Source organism: Gadus macrocephalus, chromosome 10 (genome assembly GCF_031168955.1).
Source record: "Gadus macrocephalus chromosome 10, ASM3116895v1".
Taxonomy (NCBI): domain Eukaryota; kingdom Metazoa; phylum Chordata; class Actinopteri; order Gadiformes; family Gadidae; genus Gadus; species Gadus macrocephalus.
In genome coordinates, this window is record NC_082391.1 from 19,683,041 (window position 1) to 19,699,075 (window position 16,035).

Here is a 16,035-nt window from a genome sequence, read left to right on the forward strand (position 1 = left end):
TGTGTGTGTGTGTGTGTGTGTGCGTGTACCAGCCACGCAGCTGAGTGAAGGATGTGCCTGTTGTTGTTCATAGTTCTTGCTGCCTTGCCTCCGCCCCCCCCCCCCCCCCTCGAGGTGGGACTTTCAAAGCCAGGCGTGGTTGGACCCTTTCCTGGCTCTTACATTTAACAGCGTCAGAAATCGCAGTTCTGAGGTTGCTGGGTAGCGCTCCTCCATGGATACCTCTTTTATCATCCCTCCAAAGACTCGCCTTTCATTAGTTAAGGAGAAAAAAAAGCTCTGACCTCCTTCCACTGTCATTTAGCTAAAACTTCTTCTTTGAAGGAGTTGGGAATTGGATTCTGAGCTGTCTTGGAGAAAGCTTATTATCTTGGATAGTTATGGTGATAGTTTTAGAGAGAGGAACTCCATGATGATTTTGGAAATATGTTTGAACAAAAGTGTTTGTACACTATTTGTATCGATTGTATATGTGTGTGTGTGTGTGTGTGTGTGTGTGTGTGTGTGTGTGTGTGTGTGTGTGTGTGTGTGTGTGTGTGTGTGTGTGTGTGTGTGTGTGTGTGTTTCCACCTTTTACTGCTGGTTAGTTATCTGATCATAACCAGAATAACCAGATTAAATGTTTAACAATTAAAAGCCAGTGTTAAGATACAATTCCTTGTCGAGTTTTGAGATGACATCTAAACAAAAAGACAGCCAGACAATAGAAAATTATCAAACAAACAAATAGACGCAAGAAACCCAATAATTATACAGCCGGCCACTATAAATGGCTCCACATAGCGGCCTCTAGTGGTAACCATGGGTCACGACAGCACATGTGAGTCAGCAGGTGGCATATGGTGTCTGTCCCTCAGCCTGATATGGCACATCACTGGGAGGGGAGGCTGCCATCTTTACCTTAGCCCAAACTGAAGGCCCAGGGCGCACAGTCACAGACATCGTCACCACTTAATTCACTTAATGACCAGATCAACATGCTTACAGAACAGGGCTGCTAACCGCCGCTGCGGCGGACGTCAAAGAGCAGGTGGACCGAGGGGAGGGAGGTGGTGAAGGGGTAGCAGGAGGCTGCTTTGAAAGTGAAATGCAGCCAATAGTCTGTCTGTCTTGTATCTTTTAGTCCTCCTATACACCTCTTCACGTGTGGCTGATAAGTTAACCATCTCGGCTGCCCGAGGCCTCGACACACAGGTAAGGACTCACTTTCTCTTCCCTTTGTCCATTCATATTCAATCTCCATGCAACAAAAAAAAAAGATGGATATTACAGGAGGAGACAATTAAGAGGTGAGTGCTCCTCCGCAGCGTATCTCCGTGTAGCGCAACTCGCTCGCAGTGCCAAGACTAGCCTGGCACGGCTCCAGGAGCCAGATATCACACGCTGCCAATCTAGAGCCACCTCCCCCCCCCTCCCCGCCTCTTTTGCGCTCTAGTAAACCAGCAGTAGTGGAAGTAGGCTACAAATAATATTACAAATTATGTAGCCTACTGCAAGTGAACTTAACTTGAAAGACTCAAAGGAATAGCAAACAAGCGATTTAACGGGAAATAAATGCAGTGAAGTTTGAATGTTTTATATAAATCAGTTTTTTATGTGAAAGAGATGAGGCTCTGAGATCATATTATATTATAAATGATATGCCTAATTGGACCATATTATTGTTAGTGCTACGATTATTCCTCCAGTTTATCCGGTTCTGAGTGTTAACCTGGCTCGCATTGTTTATAACCTTGCACAGTGATCGACAATGATGCCAAGCAAAATAATATATATCTACATATTTGAGCAATATCTACCCCCCAATAAGTCAACGTTGCCCTTTTGAAAAGCCTAATCACCGGTCCACTTGCGAAATTCGCGGGAAAGTTCAAATACAGGTATACGCTAATAGGGACAGTTGAAGTTACAAATTCCAAATGGTCATCAGCAGAAACGGAAATATAAGCAGCCTATTGCTCGTACGGCTGCCTTTCAATGAAGTGGGTGTGGCTCCTGAGCTCCCTGTCCAATGCTCACTCACCTACATTTTTGGACTTGGTATGACATTTTACATTAAAAACACAGCACAACACAGTGGAATGATAAACATGTCATGCCATTTATCTTATTTAGGAAAAAGGGTGAGGAAGTAGATACCTTCTTCCTGTATAAATTCCACCTTTTGCCGCACTTTCTTCTGGTGACACAATGAGTACAAACACCTTGGAGAGAGTGCTCGAGTCACGCCCTTTAGCGTATCTCACCTCCCTTTCTTATATTTATGTGGGTTCTCTTCAAGCCAGTCACATTTACCTAAGACTCACACTTCAGTCTCTAAACGCGTCGCTAGACGAAACCTTACATTTTCTGCCGGCTAGGTCTCTGACCGTCATATTGCGAGTCAGATTTTAATTTGATTGGCAGCATGGGGATGGCTTATAAACCCACACTGGCACCTTCCTCTCCTAACCCTCCTTCAAGTTCAAGACCTTGTGGTCTACTCTTAATCTCAACTGTTAAACCTTATGAGTTCATCCAAGATGCTCCAGCAGCCCTGTCTGAAGATCACTGTTCAAATTGTTTGACCGGTTGATGCTACTGGCTTGACAACGCACATTGCTGTCAAGCAATAACATTACTATCATTAATTTAGTTTTCAGGTCAAGCATTTATTTATCCACTTTGGACATTCTGAGGGGAATTAACGAACCTATTAAAGGAATGTCCAAGTTGGTGAATTTATGTAGAATCAGTAATGTAAGGGCCATTAGGAGTGATATGAAACATCCAACAAAATCCTCAAATCTTAAACCAATTTTTCCTTTTAATTAGAATGAATTGTGATTTCATTATAATATGAATGTGAAATTGGTCTTTGGTTCAAAACAGCACTTCATTATTTAAGGGTGCAGAAGTGTGTTTATGGGTTAATATGCGTCCACAAGAAATGGCTTCTCTCAGTCCCCCTATTGATCAACGCTTAGGTGTTAGATCTTGGCCATCAAAGCATTTATTTCTCATTAGTCATAATCGTACACTTGACACACGCTCTGGTTGACTCTGTTATAAGTCAAGAGACTGTTATAAGATTGCTTCACATTGCTTTTCTAAAGACTGTGTTTCAGCAAGGTATTTTTTCATATCCAGGCCCTTTGAAATTCAATGAAACACTAAATTTTTATTCTGTTTTCTCTGGTTCCACCACATTCTTCAATCGCCTCTGTGTGCCTTTTCACTTCTAAAAGGGTTGATCGCTACGTATTGATCCTGTTGTAGCTGTTTTCTTTCTCAATACAGAAAAACATTGGGGGAAACATTGGTTGTTCTTTGCACTCTCCAAAGTAATGCCACAATTGACAAAAGCCCCATTTAATTAGGGAACAAACAACAGTAGCCTGTTTATTTCCACTGTCATAGGGATGGGGTGGGGAGGGATGCCATTAAGGACGCACACAATCCTTAGTTCTCATAACCATTGGAGACACCATTCATATTCTGTCTCTGTGTTTGTTTGTCCCCCATTGAAGCCGACCCTTCCATGGCCAGGGTACCATGGGCTATATTGCTACTGCTGGTCGTGACCCACCCCTGGGTGGCCCCAATCTCCACCAGACACCTTTGTGGGTCCCACCTAGTAGATGCGCTCTACTTTGTATGTGGCGATAGGGGCTTTTTCTACAACCCAAGACGAGTGATCAAAAAACGGGATTTGCAGCCCCTGCTTGGTGAGGACTGCGTGGGTGGGATGGAGGCTACACAAGCAATGCAAGCAGGGTAGTAACAAGCAAAGTGACGAGAGGAAGTCAAAGTTTCAGCCTGAATCATGTCCTAATTGTCCCCTTGAAGGGTTTTGAAGCGGGACATGATCCCCCGATCTATCTGGCTGTGCACAGAAGCGGTATTCACCCACTGTGATCAAAGATTGTTATTATAATGAGAAGTCCAATTTGGACACTAACCGGAGTAACAATGTTTATGGGGTGGGGGGTTAACATGCTAGTTAAAAGTTTAATAGATGCCCGGCCCATCATTAATGGTGTGATGTTTTCCCTGCGGCCTTGTTGAAGTTCACTGTAGGGCAGTTGCCTTGGCACGGCTACCAACTCTCCCTTGGCGAGTCATGCCATTGTACTAAAACTGGGGAAAATCTTGATTCCATTCTCTTACAAGAGAAAAAATAAAATAAATGCAGGTTGAATCCAAGCTGAGCTAGATCCCCCTTCTTACATCACACATGAAGCAGAGACTTACTAAAAGGATTGGGGAGATCAGATAACGCATCCATTAACAGCCATGTCTATTTCCGTACTGGAGCTATGTTTTATTCAATGGACCCGTCTGTGTGTCTGACCCGTTCTGAATTCAAAGGTTTCCTGATTGAAAGGGCGTGGCTGGAGAAGAGGCCTGGGAAGGGCCCGCCTGGGGAGGGCCCGCCTGGGGGTCACCCGACGACCAAGGTGAAGAGGGGCATCGTGGAGCAGTGCTGCCACAGACCCTGCAGCTTTCGCCACCTGGAGGGGTACTGCGACTGACTGGAACCAAGCGGTCATCGCGCGCCAATGCAAAGGGCTTCACGTCAATATGTGCACACGGCTGGCAGAAGGTCACTTCTAATGGACACGAAAGGCAAATAAAGTTGGTCCAATGTGACGGTCTGTGGTTTATTTTTAGATGGGGTGGAACAATGTTTTCTATTTAGAGGCTTTGGCGTCACTCCTGCATCTAGTCCTAGAGTGCTCTCTGCTGGCTGCCAGGGGATACGGTCAAGAAGGGTGCACAGCATAATCGTATTACAAAGTAGGTTTCTAAATGCAAACTCCCTCATCAATTTGTTTTTCTATAAAAATTGTTTCAATGTCACGTAAGAAAAAGATTGTTCAACAGTTTCATTTTTTTTAAATCTGTATTTACAAAAGAACATTTAAAAACACAGAAACACCCAGGGAGAACATGAGAATATGAAATGTGTTAACATTATGGTAATGTTAACAGGGGAGGGGCATACTTGAAGAACAAATGATAAAGCATAGAAAGCCATCGCAGAAAATTTAACACAATACTCCGGGTACACTCAATATTTACACTTGTAGCATCTCTCAAATAATTAGACAAAAATACGAGTGAGACTTAAACATCAAGGCTCCTCCAAAAATAAAGCAAGGATAGTCTTCCCATCTCCAATCCAGCTACAAATGAAAGTTTCCTGAAAAAAAAAAAAAACGCATCAGTTAGCCATTCCGACTTTCTCCAGTTTAAGGAAATAACTAACCTGTTAATAAATAAATATAAATTGAGCGGAGGAGTGCCCCGTCCTCACCCTCCCTAAGGCCCAGAGCAGGTGCGTCAGGCTGCAGGTTCTCCTTGCTGCCGTCATGTTGGAAGGCTTTGCTGGGATCAAACCTGCGCTGCTTAGCTCCTGGCTGCTTCGAGCGTAGGTGATCCAAATCACTCTTCTGGCGGCTTACCATGGAGCGCAGCTTAGACGCCTCCTACGCACACAAATGAGTCAATGAAAACTTGCTGTAGTGGATTCTGTGCGACTCCTGACCAAAAAAGGAAGCGGGTTCAATCCACCAGTTGCTAACCTACGTCGGACCTCAAGCCTGCCCATGAATGACGTGCAACTCATTGCACCGCAAGTCGCTTGGGATAAAAGCCGTCTGCTAAATGACTCAATAGGCTTAAATGATGATATACGTTTAAGAAAGTCAAAATAAGCCCAATTAAAAGGCTCAATTAATGAACACAGCTTTTATGTAAGTTTGAGTTGATTGGATAATATATTATATATATATATATATATATATATATATATAATATCTAAAAAATTATGTAGACGCTCTCGAATCAAATAAATTACTGTATCAGTTTAATGATGTTAAATCAGTAAGATAATACATTCAAGTTCTAAAACCTAAAGTTGTTTCAGCTTTTGAAAACCTCGACTACCGACCTGTTTGAGGGTAATGTTTTCTTCCTTGAGTTTGATCACATGCTTGATCTTCTGTTTCTGGTTCTGGTGACCCAGGAGCTGTGCGTAAGCGTCAGCCAGTCGGTTCAGCTCGTCCTGGTTCGCCCCGTTCTCATTCAGCAGTAAGTCTCGCTGTGCCGCAAAACTGTTCAGTTGCTCCTGGAGCCAAAAAATGCAACACAGTGATCCCAGTTTCCACCAATATCCATATGCACTGCCAGACCTACACAGTGACATTTCGCCGTTGCTTTATTTAAAATCTTGGATGTTGGGCGATAATGTCATTAATGAGATGCTTTCCTAAGATGTGAAACAAAGATAAAAAATAACAAACTATGGATCAATTTGTAATCATGGAAATGTTAGTTTTTAGGACTTACCCTGAAGGGCTTGACGTTCGAATACAGGTCCTCATACTGTTTCTTCCAGCGCTCCGCTTCTGAACTCAAAGAACTGAGCACAAAGAAATAACACATTAAGTCCAATACAAATATAGAACTCGACAAACCAGAACCCCCTACCCCCCCACAATTAATTCACCAAGTACGATCCAACCTCTTTCCCTTACCTCTTCTCCCGCGCCTCAGCGAGTTGTCTCTGGAGCTCCTGGTTCCGCTCCGCCGTCTCCCACTGGAGAGTGACCTTCTCCTGAGCCAAGAGCTCCACCTGCTCCTGCAGTGCCCTCCCGTCCCGCTGCTCTACCTCCAGCTCCCTCCGCAGTGCGGCCTTCTCCTCCTCCCCGCTCTCCACGGCCCTCTGCAGGGACACGCTCTCCCGACGGCAGCTCTCCAGTCGCGCCTGCAGCTGTTCACCGTCCTGCCCGGCGCTCGTCAGTTTTTCCCGGAGGGCCGAGCCGTCCCTTGCCAGATCTTCCACGCGAGAGAGAAGACGGCTCCTTTCCTCCTCCAGCTTCTCCAGACGGATGTGAAGCCCGAGCTGCTCGGACCTGCTCTGTAGTCCCTTGCTCTTCTCCGCCTCTGTGAGCTCTTGCAGTTCCCGTAGGGCCATCTGCATCGCCGCGTTCGCCTCCCTTGTCCGCTGGAGTTCCTCCACCGCCTCGTCCCGTTCCTGCCAGGTCTTGGCCTGTAGTGCGTGGGCCTTCTCCTTCTCCCGCTGCAGCTGGGAGCTCTTGAGACCTTCCTGTTCCCCAAGCTGCAACAGCGCCTGCTCCTTCTCCCGCTTCTGGACCGAGACCTCCTCCTGGAGCTGAGCAAGCAGCAGCACATGGCTTCCCTCCATCTCCTTCATCTTCTCATCCTTCTGGGCAAGTTGGGTCTTCACCTCGCAAAGCATTCTGGGAATGCAGACGACAGCGTTTTGAGCGTTTGTTTGCATCATTACATTTCTACTACGTGTTTCTTACATATTATAATAGATTTTTCCATCATATTATTGTAACATGTTTTGCATACTATTTAGCGTTAGTTTTCCATCCGGGTTTAATAACATTAACCTTATTTTCTGTCCTGTTACGAAGGATCAAATGTATGAAACAATCATTTTAAAGAAACCTACTGTACACGCTCTTCCCTAGCCGTCCCCTCAGCCTGCTGGGCAGCGAGGAGTCTCTCCCTCTGCTCTTCCACAGTCCGCATGACTGTCTCCATCTCCTCCTCTTTCTGCTGAATGACTCGCTTCAGCTCCTCTTTGAGATGCTGAGCCACTCGTCCCTCCTCGGCCTCCAGCTGCCTCACTCTGTCTTCCACTCCGCTCAGGGCTTGTTTTGTGCTGGAAGGAAATAAGAGTTTGATCGGATTATTATTATTAGGAAAGCTGATTCAATAATCCTTTCATTTATAAAGTAAATAAAAACAGTATCTTGGTTAAAGTAAAAAAAAATAAAACACCATTTTTGTTTCAATAGAAAAGAAGAAAATAAAAATGAAATTGTTATTGCTCGCCTTTCAGACAAATTAAGCAAATTTTTTAGGGCACTTTGGGCTTCTGGTACCTCGCAGCGTGATGCCATTATTTATGACATTTCACAGGCGAAATTATCAATTCAATAAATCGATACGGACCTGCACTCAACATCACCACAGTACAAAGGCGATTCCGTTCCCTTTAAAAGTGCACTCACATTGCATGCAAATAGGTTAAGTAAAGACCACCACTTTTTCTTCACCAGACACTTTTCACATTTTCAATGGCATTTCCGTTTACCTTTCCAGCTCTGTAGCGATGCCACCCAGGTTGCTCAGATAGTCCGTCTGCTCCTCTCGGAGTCTGGCCATGGCGGTCAGGTGACTCTCCTCCAGCAACGCAGCCTCAGTGCTCTTCCTGAAAGCCCCAAATAAACCTTCCTTTAGTCCATGAACCTGGAAACGAAACCTTCTGCCCATCTTAATCGTGGTCGAGAATGTCAGTTTCCAAAGTCATAACTAACAATCAAATATTTGTATAGTTTCATGATGGAAGCGGTAGTGCCTATGAGATATCAGATACAACTAAAACAACTATTAAACTAGAAATAATATTAATAAAACATTTCATTTGTGTACAACATTGACCATAAAAACGGTTAATTAAAATACCGCAGGTGAAGCGAGACTAGAGCAGCAATCAACAAATACAAATCAAATACACACTGAAATTAGATTGGATTGGATTTTACAGTGTTTGCAGCCGGATGACGGGAGTTGCATCACATTTACAAAATGTATGCAAGACAGGCAGTCTTCCACATCCCACCTGTCCAACGATGCACTGGCCTGGCTCAGCTGCTGCACCAGGTGATGGTTCTCCTGCTGCAGGCGCTGGTCCATCTCCTCCTGCATCCGAGACTCCTGCTCCTCAATGAGAGCCAACTCCCCCAGCACCACCTCCATCTCCTCCTTCATCTGCGCCCGCTGCACCTCCGCCTCCTCCCTCTCGTGCTCCAGCAGCAGGGACAGGGAGTCCACGAGCGACTGTGGAGACAACGCTGGATTTAACAGGGTTTACAGCCGGATGTCCGGAGTTGCATCACATTTATAAAAAGACAAGGAAAGCGACTCTTTCCTACTTTTCAGCTGTCCCTTAAAGCTATACATATTACCAGTTATAATGGTACCTTTTATTATTTTTTTATTGTGTACACCAACTAGGGCTGCAACAATCCGTCGATTATTTTCAGAATAATCAATGAATTGGATAAAAAAAGTAACATTTCTAAATGCCGCATCTTTATTCAAAAACTGAACATTACTTTAATTTCACAGTGCAGGCTGAAGTGTAAAAACACCAGATTATTGCTCCAACGTCCCGGAACTATTAAAAGTAATATTAAATGATAAAAAAATAAAAAAACATAAATGGGATAGCACAAAAAAAAACATACAATGTATGATATACATTTATAAATATACAGTATATAAGGGATGTCCATGGTTAACCGATAAGATCTTTAACCGGTAAATACTAACGGTTAAAAATAAATTAAATCATCTTAATTTCTCTCAGATGACAGATCGTTTTCGCCAAATTAATCAATTTTTTTTGATTTTTGCATTTGAACACATCAATCATATTACTGAGCCGACCTGAACACATCACATTTGACACTGTTTGCGACTTTTTTTTTAAGCTAACTAGCTCTATATCCTGCCGACTTTAACATGGATTTAAAAACTGGATTACTATTTTTAACTGACGGGACTTTCTACACCGTCCGGTTGAGTGATTATTACTACTGCTGCTGCTTTGAAGGACTGTTGATGCACGCGGTGCCGACTCCGAGCCCGTCTGCACACCGTCTGCAGCAGCAGCAGCAGCTGACAGAGTTTTCGGTTGGACTAGACGGATACTGATTTGATGGAGTTTTTTTAACCCAAAGACAGTGAAGGTATAACACTTTATATACAGTCCAGTGTTAAGACATGTGACCAAAATACAAGCTGTGGTCGCTCACACTAAAGCTCGCTGTGGGCGTGCATGAACCATGAACCAACCTGTCGGCGGCTGGCTGTAAACAGTGCCGCGCCTACGAGTGACGTATTAATCGCGCGACTCAACGAATCGATGACCAAATTCGTTGCCCACGCTTTTAGCAATCGATTTTTATCGATTTTATCGATTCGTTGTTGCAGCCCTAACACCAACCCAGTCTTAATGTTGTAAACAAAACGTGATACGAAATAATCTACTTGGAGATTAATGCACGTACAAAAAAATCATAAAATAAAAGCAATCGACTACAACTAACACCCCTTCACAAAATTTGTATTGACTCACATCAATACAAATTGTGGAGACAGTGTGCATGCACTTCGGTTCGGCCTGTGAAAGGTCCCAAAGGAGACGTGGACCTGGCTCCTAACCTTTTCCTTCTCGAGCTCCTCACTGAGGGCGGTGTGCGCCTGCTTGAGCGCCATCCCCTTCCCCTCCTCCTCTCTCCTGACCTCCTGCAGGGTGGACAGCTCGGCCTTCAGTTGCTCCACCTTCCTCATCCCCTCTTCCTGCATCTTGCCTTCATACAAAAACAAAAAAAACAAAAAGACATGTAACATGGGATTTGAAGTGTCAATCAGCCGACGCTTTTATATAAAACGACAAGTCAGGCCAAAAACAGGCAAACCATACTAATAACCATACAAAATGAAAGGCAACTAAAGAATACAACTGGACAGGGGGCAGGATGATGGAACACATTACATTACAAATTGTCCAACAGGATCACACAACAAGGGCTAGTTTGATCCTAAGGATCAAAAGTGTTGTAGCCCATTCCTCTACAGTGGAATCCTGTTGTGGAATAGCTTTCCCTTATTAAGCAACGTTTCCCAGTTCAAAACAGGCATTTCGACACTTTCTACTGAATAGGGTGGATAGGTTATTGATACAACGGTTCCCATTTAGTCATTGACAAATTAGTATTTGGTTGCCTTCTTTTAGTCGTTGACAATCTTTTTGCAATCGTATCTTTCTATCCACCATTGCTTTTGTATTTTCAGTGCTATGAGGCATTTCTTATACGATACTTCCATCAAGGCCCATATTGTCCAAATGAGTACACTTGCTTTTGTTTATTTGTTCTGGACCTTTGCAGTACACACAATTACTTTTCCTAAGTTGATCAAAATAATCATTAACACACACACACACACACACACACACACACACACACACACGCACACACACACACGATAAGCAAGGCAAGGCAGAGGGGGACCTACCTCTCTCCTCCTCGTAAGACAGACACCTCCCCGCCAGGTGGACCATCCGCTCATCCAGCTCCTTCTCGGTGCTCCTCAGCACCTCCCGCAGCCTGGCTAGCTCCGCCCCCTGCTGACACACCAGGCCCCGGCACGCCTCCGCCTCCTCGTTGGCACGCTCCAACTGCCGCTCAATGTCCCTCAGCTCCGCCCGAGAGGCGCTCAGCTCCGCCCCGCGGCTCTCCAACCTCTGCTCCGCGTCCTGCAAGGACTGCAGGGACGCCAGAAGCTCTTCCTGGTAATTCTTGGACTCCTCCTCCCTTTGCCTCAGGGCCTCCTGGGAGATTTTCAGGTCTTGCTCCAGTTGCCTGAGGAGAGCCGTTTCAAAAGTCAGTGTCATCCTTGTTGGGTGTGCTGAGACACGGGCTATCGAGACTTCTCTGTGCCTACCCTGCAGAGTTCCTCTGGGATTCGGAGGCAGTGTTCTCCAGCGCCGTCTTCTCACGAATCTTCAGGCGCAGATCCTATGATTTTTTTTTTTTTTATTAAGGAAAAAAATAAATAAAAAAAAAAGGAATGTATGAGGGTTTTGATTAACCCGACCCGGCCCGCTGATATTTCCCACCACTATCCTTGAGCTGGGTCGGGCCGGGCCTTTGATCAAGGTTTTTTTTTTTTACATTGCTTTATTGGCCTAATCTGAGGAGAAATAACGATAATAATAATAATAATAATAATAATAAACAGAAATATTATAGGCCTTTATTACACGGGTTTTCTCAATGCCGTGGAACACTTCGTTCACTAGCATGGGTAGTAGTCCGGTAACTTCTCAACCCCAGCGTCTTCGGTTGCTAAGCGACGTCAACGTCTTTGGCTGACTATTTCACTGCTGATCAACACTACCCAGGCTGGTAACGAATAAATTGTAAAAGTGAGTGACGTTATTTTTTCGTTTTGGCAAGTAGCCGTGTAGTAAGCGGGATAATTTATAGAACGTTGCCGGTCATTATCGAAAATAAGCCCGATAATGACATATATATTTAGCAGAGTAGGCCTAAGTAACAAATGTGTACAAAGTTACACATGTATTAAAAAAAATGTCGGCTTGAAATGTCGGGTTGATATTGAAATTACTGTTAATGTGTCGGGCCGGGCTCGGGCCGGTGCGGGCTTGATTATCTGGGCCTGATCTAAGCTCTAATAAAGACTGCTCAGCGAAGCCGCCTTGGGGAAGGAAGAGTTACGAGACTTATGCGCATTGCAAGCAGCAGAGACACTCTCGAAAGTAAAAAAAAAAGAAAAAAAACATTAAAATTAAACCTTCCAGGTCACATGACCGGCAGCAATTTCACAGCGTTCACAAAGTTCACAGCGTTTTGCTAGAATCGGCCAAAAAAAAGACAACCTAAGATTGCGTCTACATGTGCTTTTTGGCTACCAAACGAACATTCCAACTCGTTATCATACCAAACATATCCCAGATCCATTTTTCTCCTTTAACGTTTGTCAATTTAGTAGGTCCAAACTCTCTGTACAAATGAAATGAAGTACGAGAGTCTGGTAGGACCAGGCTAGGAAACACCATGGAGTTCTCAAACTACGATGACCTGAGCTTCCTGAAAAAACAACTGGTCTATGTGATTACCTACCATTTTAACTCAGCATTAGTCAGGTACCCTCAAATCCCACACACACACACACACATATATTTGCCAGAAGCAGACGTTAAAACAGTAAGTCCCATCACATAAAGAGCAAACACGCGTTGAATAGCTAACGGTTAGAAAATGCCATAAAAAAAAAAGCATAACATTATTACTTTTTGTCATGTTAAAATGTTGAGGAAAAGCACTTTTCCAAAATAAATTGCCAACATTATAAGACTCCAATAACGTTTTTGCATACGACACGTATCTGTTTTACCTGGACTTGGTCATTGGCTGTATCCAGGTATGTCTGCAAAACCTTGATTTCTTCCTTCAGCTCTTGAATCACAGCTGGAAATAACAGTTTTAAGATAGAACATTATGTACTATTCTCTAATGGTGGAATCTTGAATAGAACCGAACAAATATTTGGCCTGTTAAGCCCTTTGAGACTGTAATGGTGATTAAGGGCTATACAAATAAAATTGAATTGAATTAAACCGGACAGATAAATCACTCACATACTCAAAAACAACTCACCATGTAGCTTCTCAGTCTCTGATGAAAGCTCCTCATTCTGTGCTTTAGTTTCCTGCTGGAGGTCCTCTGTAGTGTACAAAGTGAATTTACATGTTTAAGTTTCTGAATCATGTTTCATGCTCTCCTAGGCCTAAAAAATAAATAAACATTTGGTTCCTGTTGGTTGTCAGTTGAGGTCATGGGTAGACTAGGTAGGGAATTTATATTATTTTTTTATTGAATTTTTTCAAACTGCAGCGAATGATAGGTAGGACTTTTTTTCTTTCTTTCTTTTTTACAGCAGCTCATAAAATAATTTGGGTCGCACATAAATTGACAGGGTCGGTCGGAAACCGGAACCAAACTTTTTTTTTTTTTTAGGCCCTATCAAGCATACAGATCCAATTTGTGTACACAACAAATAGATGCAAAGGTGTTTCTTCTGCTCTTTGATGTCTTACCAAGGTCTTGGTTCCTTTCTCTGAGAGTCTTAACCGTAGCCTTTGCAGCTTGAAGATCTGTTTCCAGAATTTTCACCTGACTAGCAGTGTTAACTTGCAGCATGCTTATCTCCTTCAAAACATAAAAATAAATGTTTCATTTTAATAAATGAACACATGGTTGTACCTATTCAAACATCTGTGCAATTGGGAGCATGTAATGTTATAATATAGCTTTTCATAATTTTCATTGAAAAGTTTGAACCTTGGTTTTAAGATCCAAATTATTCCTGGCATCAATCAGTTCCATGGTGAGCGAGTTAATTCTCTTCTTCGTGGTGTCAGCAGAAACCTAAAATAAGAAAAGAAACAGCTCTTCTGACCAAATCATACAAGTCTCATCCAGGAGAAAGAAAAGACTTAAGGCACAATGTCCACAGTCCACAATACGCCTGCTCATTCACTGCAAGTCGCTCTGCATAAAAAGCACCTGGCTCAATAGATTCGTACAAAGAACAAGAGAAAGGTAGAGACCTTGTTCTTCAGGAACTCGTTGGCCTTCTTGAGCTCGGCGAGCTGGCGCTCCAGGGTTGTGCCACTGGCTGTCAGGCCAGTCCTCTCCCGGACAGCAGACAGAAGCTTGGCCTCCAGCCTCTTTAGCTCTTCCTCCAGGGCCAGGAGACGCTTGTCCTGCTCACCGCGCTGCGTCACCAGAGAGCGGATCTGGAAACCAGCACGGATTCAGATTAGAAATTGTTTCTGCATAAAATACCGGTAAAAATATGACAGCCAAAGACTTCATGGCAAATTAATTTTGAAACACAGACGGCTATGCATGTATAAACAGAATCTTGGATTTTAACATTGAGGGTGGCATGTGATGCCAGATTGGTACTGGGGGGTGGGTGAATATTACGACAAGATCATGCCCAACCCCTACTTGCTCCTTATGCATCTCTTAAAATATTAAAAGCAGCAGATGCTTCTAGACAAAGCAATTAAAAATGAATTCAGATACATAAGAGGATATAAGGTTTGGGAATCTTGCTCAAGGATCTAAGCTGCTGCCATTGGCGGTTCACTAGCAACGACACCTGCCGCTCCCCATTTCGTTATCAAATACTTTCACTTGGATTGGATGACTGAAATACCTCCTTCTCCAAGAGCTTATGCCGCTTCAGCTCCAAGGAAATGCCAGGTTTCTCCTTCTTCACACTTGATCCAACCTAGGCGACGAGGAACCAGTTACAGAATGGTGATGGTGCAATGGTAGACGCTTAATAAAGCACTCTAATGAGCACCGTTATTTGACTCAATTAAACATGTAGTGAGATCTTACAAGGCCGTCCACAGACATAGTGCGACGCACGGGGGTCATCGGGACGTCCGGACATGGGGGAGGAATCGGAGATGTCCATACTGAAAATAAATAAATATTGTTTCAATATCTTTCCTAGGGAATTCGTGGTGGATTCTTTGGGTACCAATGACAGGAACCCACCCGGCTTCACAGTCGTGAACCGCTGCGACTTTTGAAAGGAAGCAGGTCCCTTGTGTCCCTCGTCCTTCGGATTGTATGTGCCAGGTGCTGGGGCACAACCTTCACGTATGTGAACAGAATAGCATATTTACAATGCAAGGAAGAAAATCCCCGACAGATAACGAAATCAGCACATATTATCCAAACATGCAAACTTGGTAAACAACATTAGGGAAGCTAACTGTTGTTAGCTACGCATTTGCAGCATTGTTCGCAACTGTGTCGTTATACTCACCGATATTTTCATTAAACCGTTTCAAAGGTGCTCTTGAAAATGACATTATTCAATTACTCGGTAGTTTAAAAAGAGTTCTCTGTGGCAAATCTCCGTGACTCTCAGCAGACGGTAAACTGATCACTCGATGACAAGAAACGCTTCACCGCTGAAAATTCAAAAATGCGTCACATGCACCTTTTGCCAATGAGCTTCTCCTACGTCACACACAGGGTGTGATTGATACATATACTGACCAATGAGACCGAGCTGTGGCACCAGAGACCTGTCCTAAATAAACATAATACAGAGACTTCCCGTTTGTCAATGTTACTAAACTTGTACCATTCACAACATAACGATCTCATAACCCACCATAATTTTGAAAAAATTAACAGTATATTGTATTATTTACAAATGCAATAGAGAAGTATCATAATGTACTACATAAGCCCAGTTACCTGGTAACAATATCAGCTGCACATCGTAACTTTTAAATATGGGCTGTGAAGGGAAATCAATCGGGCTGTGTAGATATACGTGTTATGTGTTAAAATGTACAGGCACGCACGAGTGCGAACTAGAAAG

General features: G+C 43.6%; 2 protein-coding genes across 2 annotated transcripts; one reads left to right on the forward strand and one right to left on the reverse strand.

Annotated features, from left to right (window-relative positions):
- Window positions 1-854: 854 nt before the first annotated feature.
- LOC132466061 (insulin-like) lies at window positions 855-4,837 on the forward strand. Its single transcript, XM_060063086.1, has 3 exons — window positions 855-1,194; window positions 3,510-3,707; window positions 4,351-4,837. Exons 2-3 carry the CDS (start codon window positions 3,521-3,523, stop codon window positions 4,512-4,514), a joined length of 351 nt encoding a protein of 116 aa, XP_059919069.1. The 5' UTR covers window positions 855-1,194; window positions 3,510-3,520; the 3' UTR covers window positions 4,515-4,837.
- A 23-nt stretch (window positions 4,838-4,860) lies between these two features.
- hmmr (hyaluronan-mediated motility receptor (RHAMM)) lies at window positions 4,861-15,638 on the reverse strand. Its single transcript, XM_060063085.1, has 20 exons — window positions 15,469-15,638; window positions 15,195-15,293; window positions 15,033-15,112; window positions 14,845-14,919; window positions 14,228-14,416; window positions 13,959-14,045; window positions 13,715-13,826; window positions 13,275-13,340; window positions 13,012-13,085; window positions 11,536-11,609; window positions 11,107-11,453; window positions 10,252-10,400; window positions 8,645-8,862; window positions 8,117-8,233; window positions 7,469-7,681; window positions 6,522-7,247; window positions 6,334-6,406; window positions 5,936-6,112; window positions 5,300-5,471; window positions 4,861-5,185 (listed from the first exon to the last, which is right to left on the reverse strand). Exons 1-20 carry the CDS (start codon window positions 15,512-15,514, stop codon window positions 5,169-5,171), a joined length of 3,111 nt encoding a protein of 1,036 aa, XP_059919068.1. The 5' UTR covers window positions 15,515-15,638; the 3' UTR covers window positions 4,861-5,168.
- Window positions 15,639-16,035: the final 397 nt, after the last annotated feature.

Bases quoted from the DNA above. Each gene is read 5' to 3' on its own strand.
- LOC132466061 (XM_060063086.1), top strand. From the start codon at position 3,521: ATGGCCAGGGTACCATGGGCTATATTGCTACTGCTGGTCGTGACCCAC. The intron at 3,708-4,350 runs GTGAGGACTGCG...CTGAATTCAAAG, and splicing joins GGATTTGCAGCCCCTGCTTG to GTTTCCTGATTGAAAGGGCG.
- hmmr (XM_060063085.1), bottom strand. From the start codon at position 15,514: ATGTCATTTTCAAGAGCACCTTTGAAACGGTTTAATGAAAATATCG. The intron at 15,294-15,468 runs GTGAGTATAACG...ACATACGTGAAG, and splicing joins ACGGTTTAATGAAAATATCG to GTTGTGCCCCAGCACCTGGC. The intron at 14,046-14,227 runs GTCTCTACCTTT...TTCTTATTTTAG, and splicing joins ACGAGTTCCTGAAGAACAAG to GTTTCTGCTGACACCACGAA.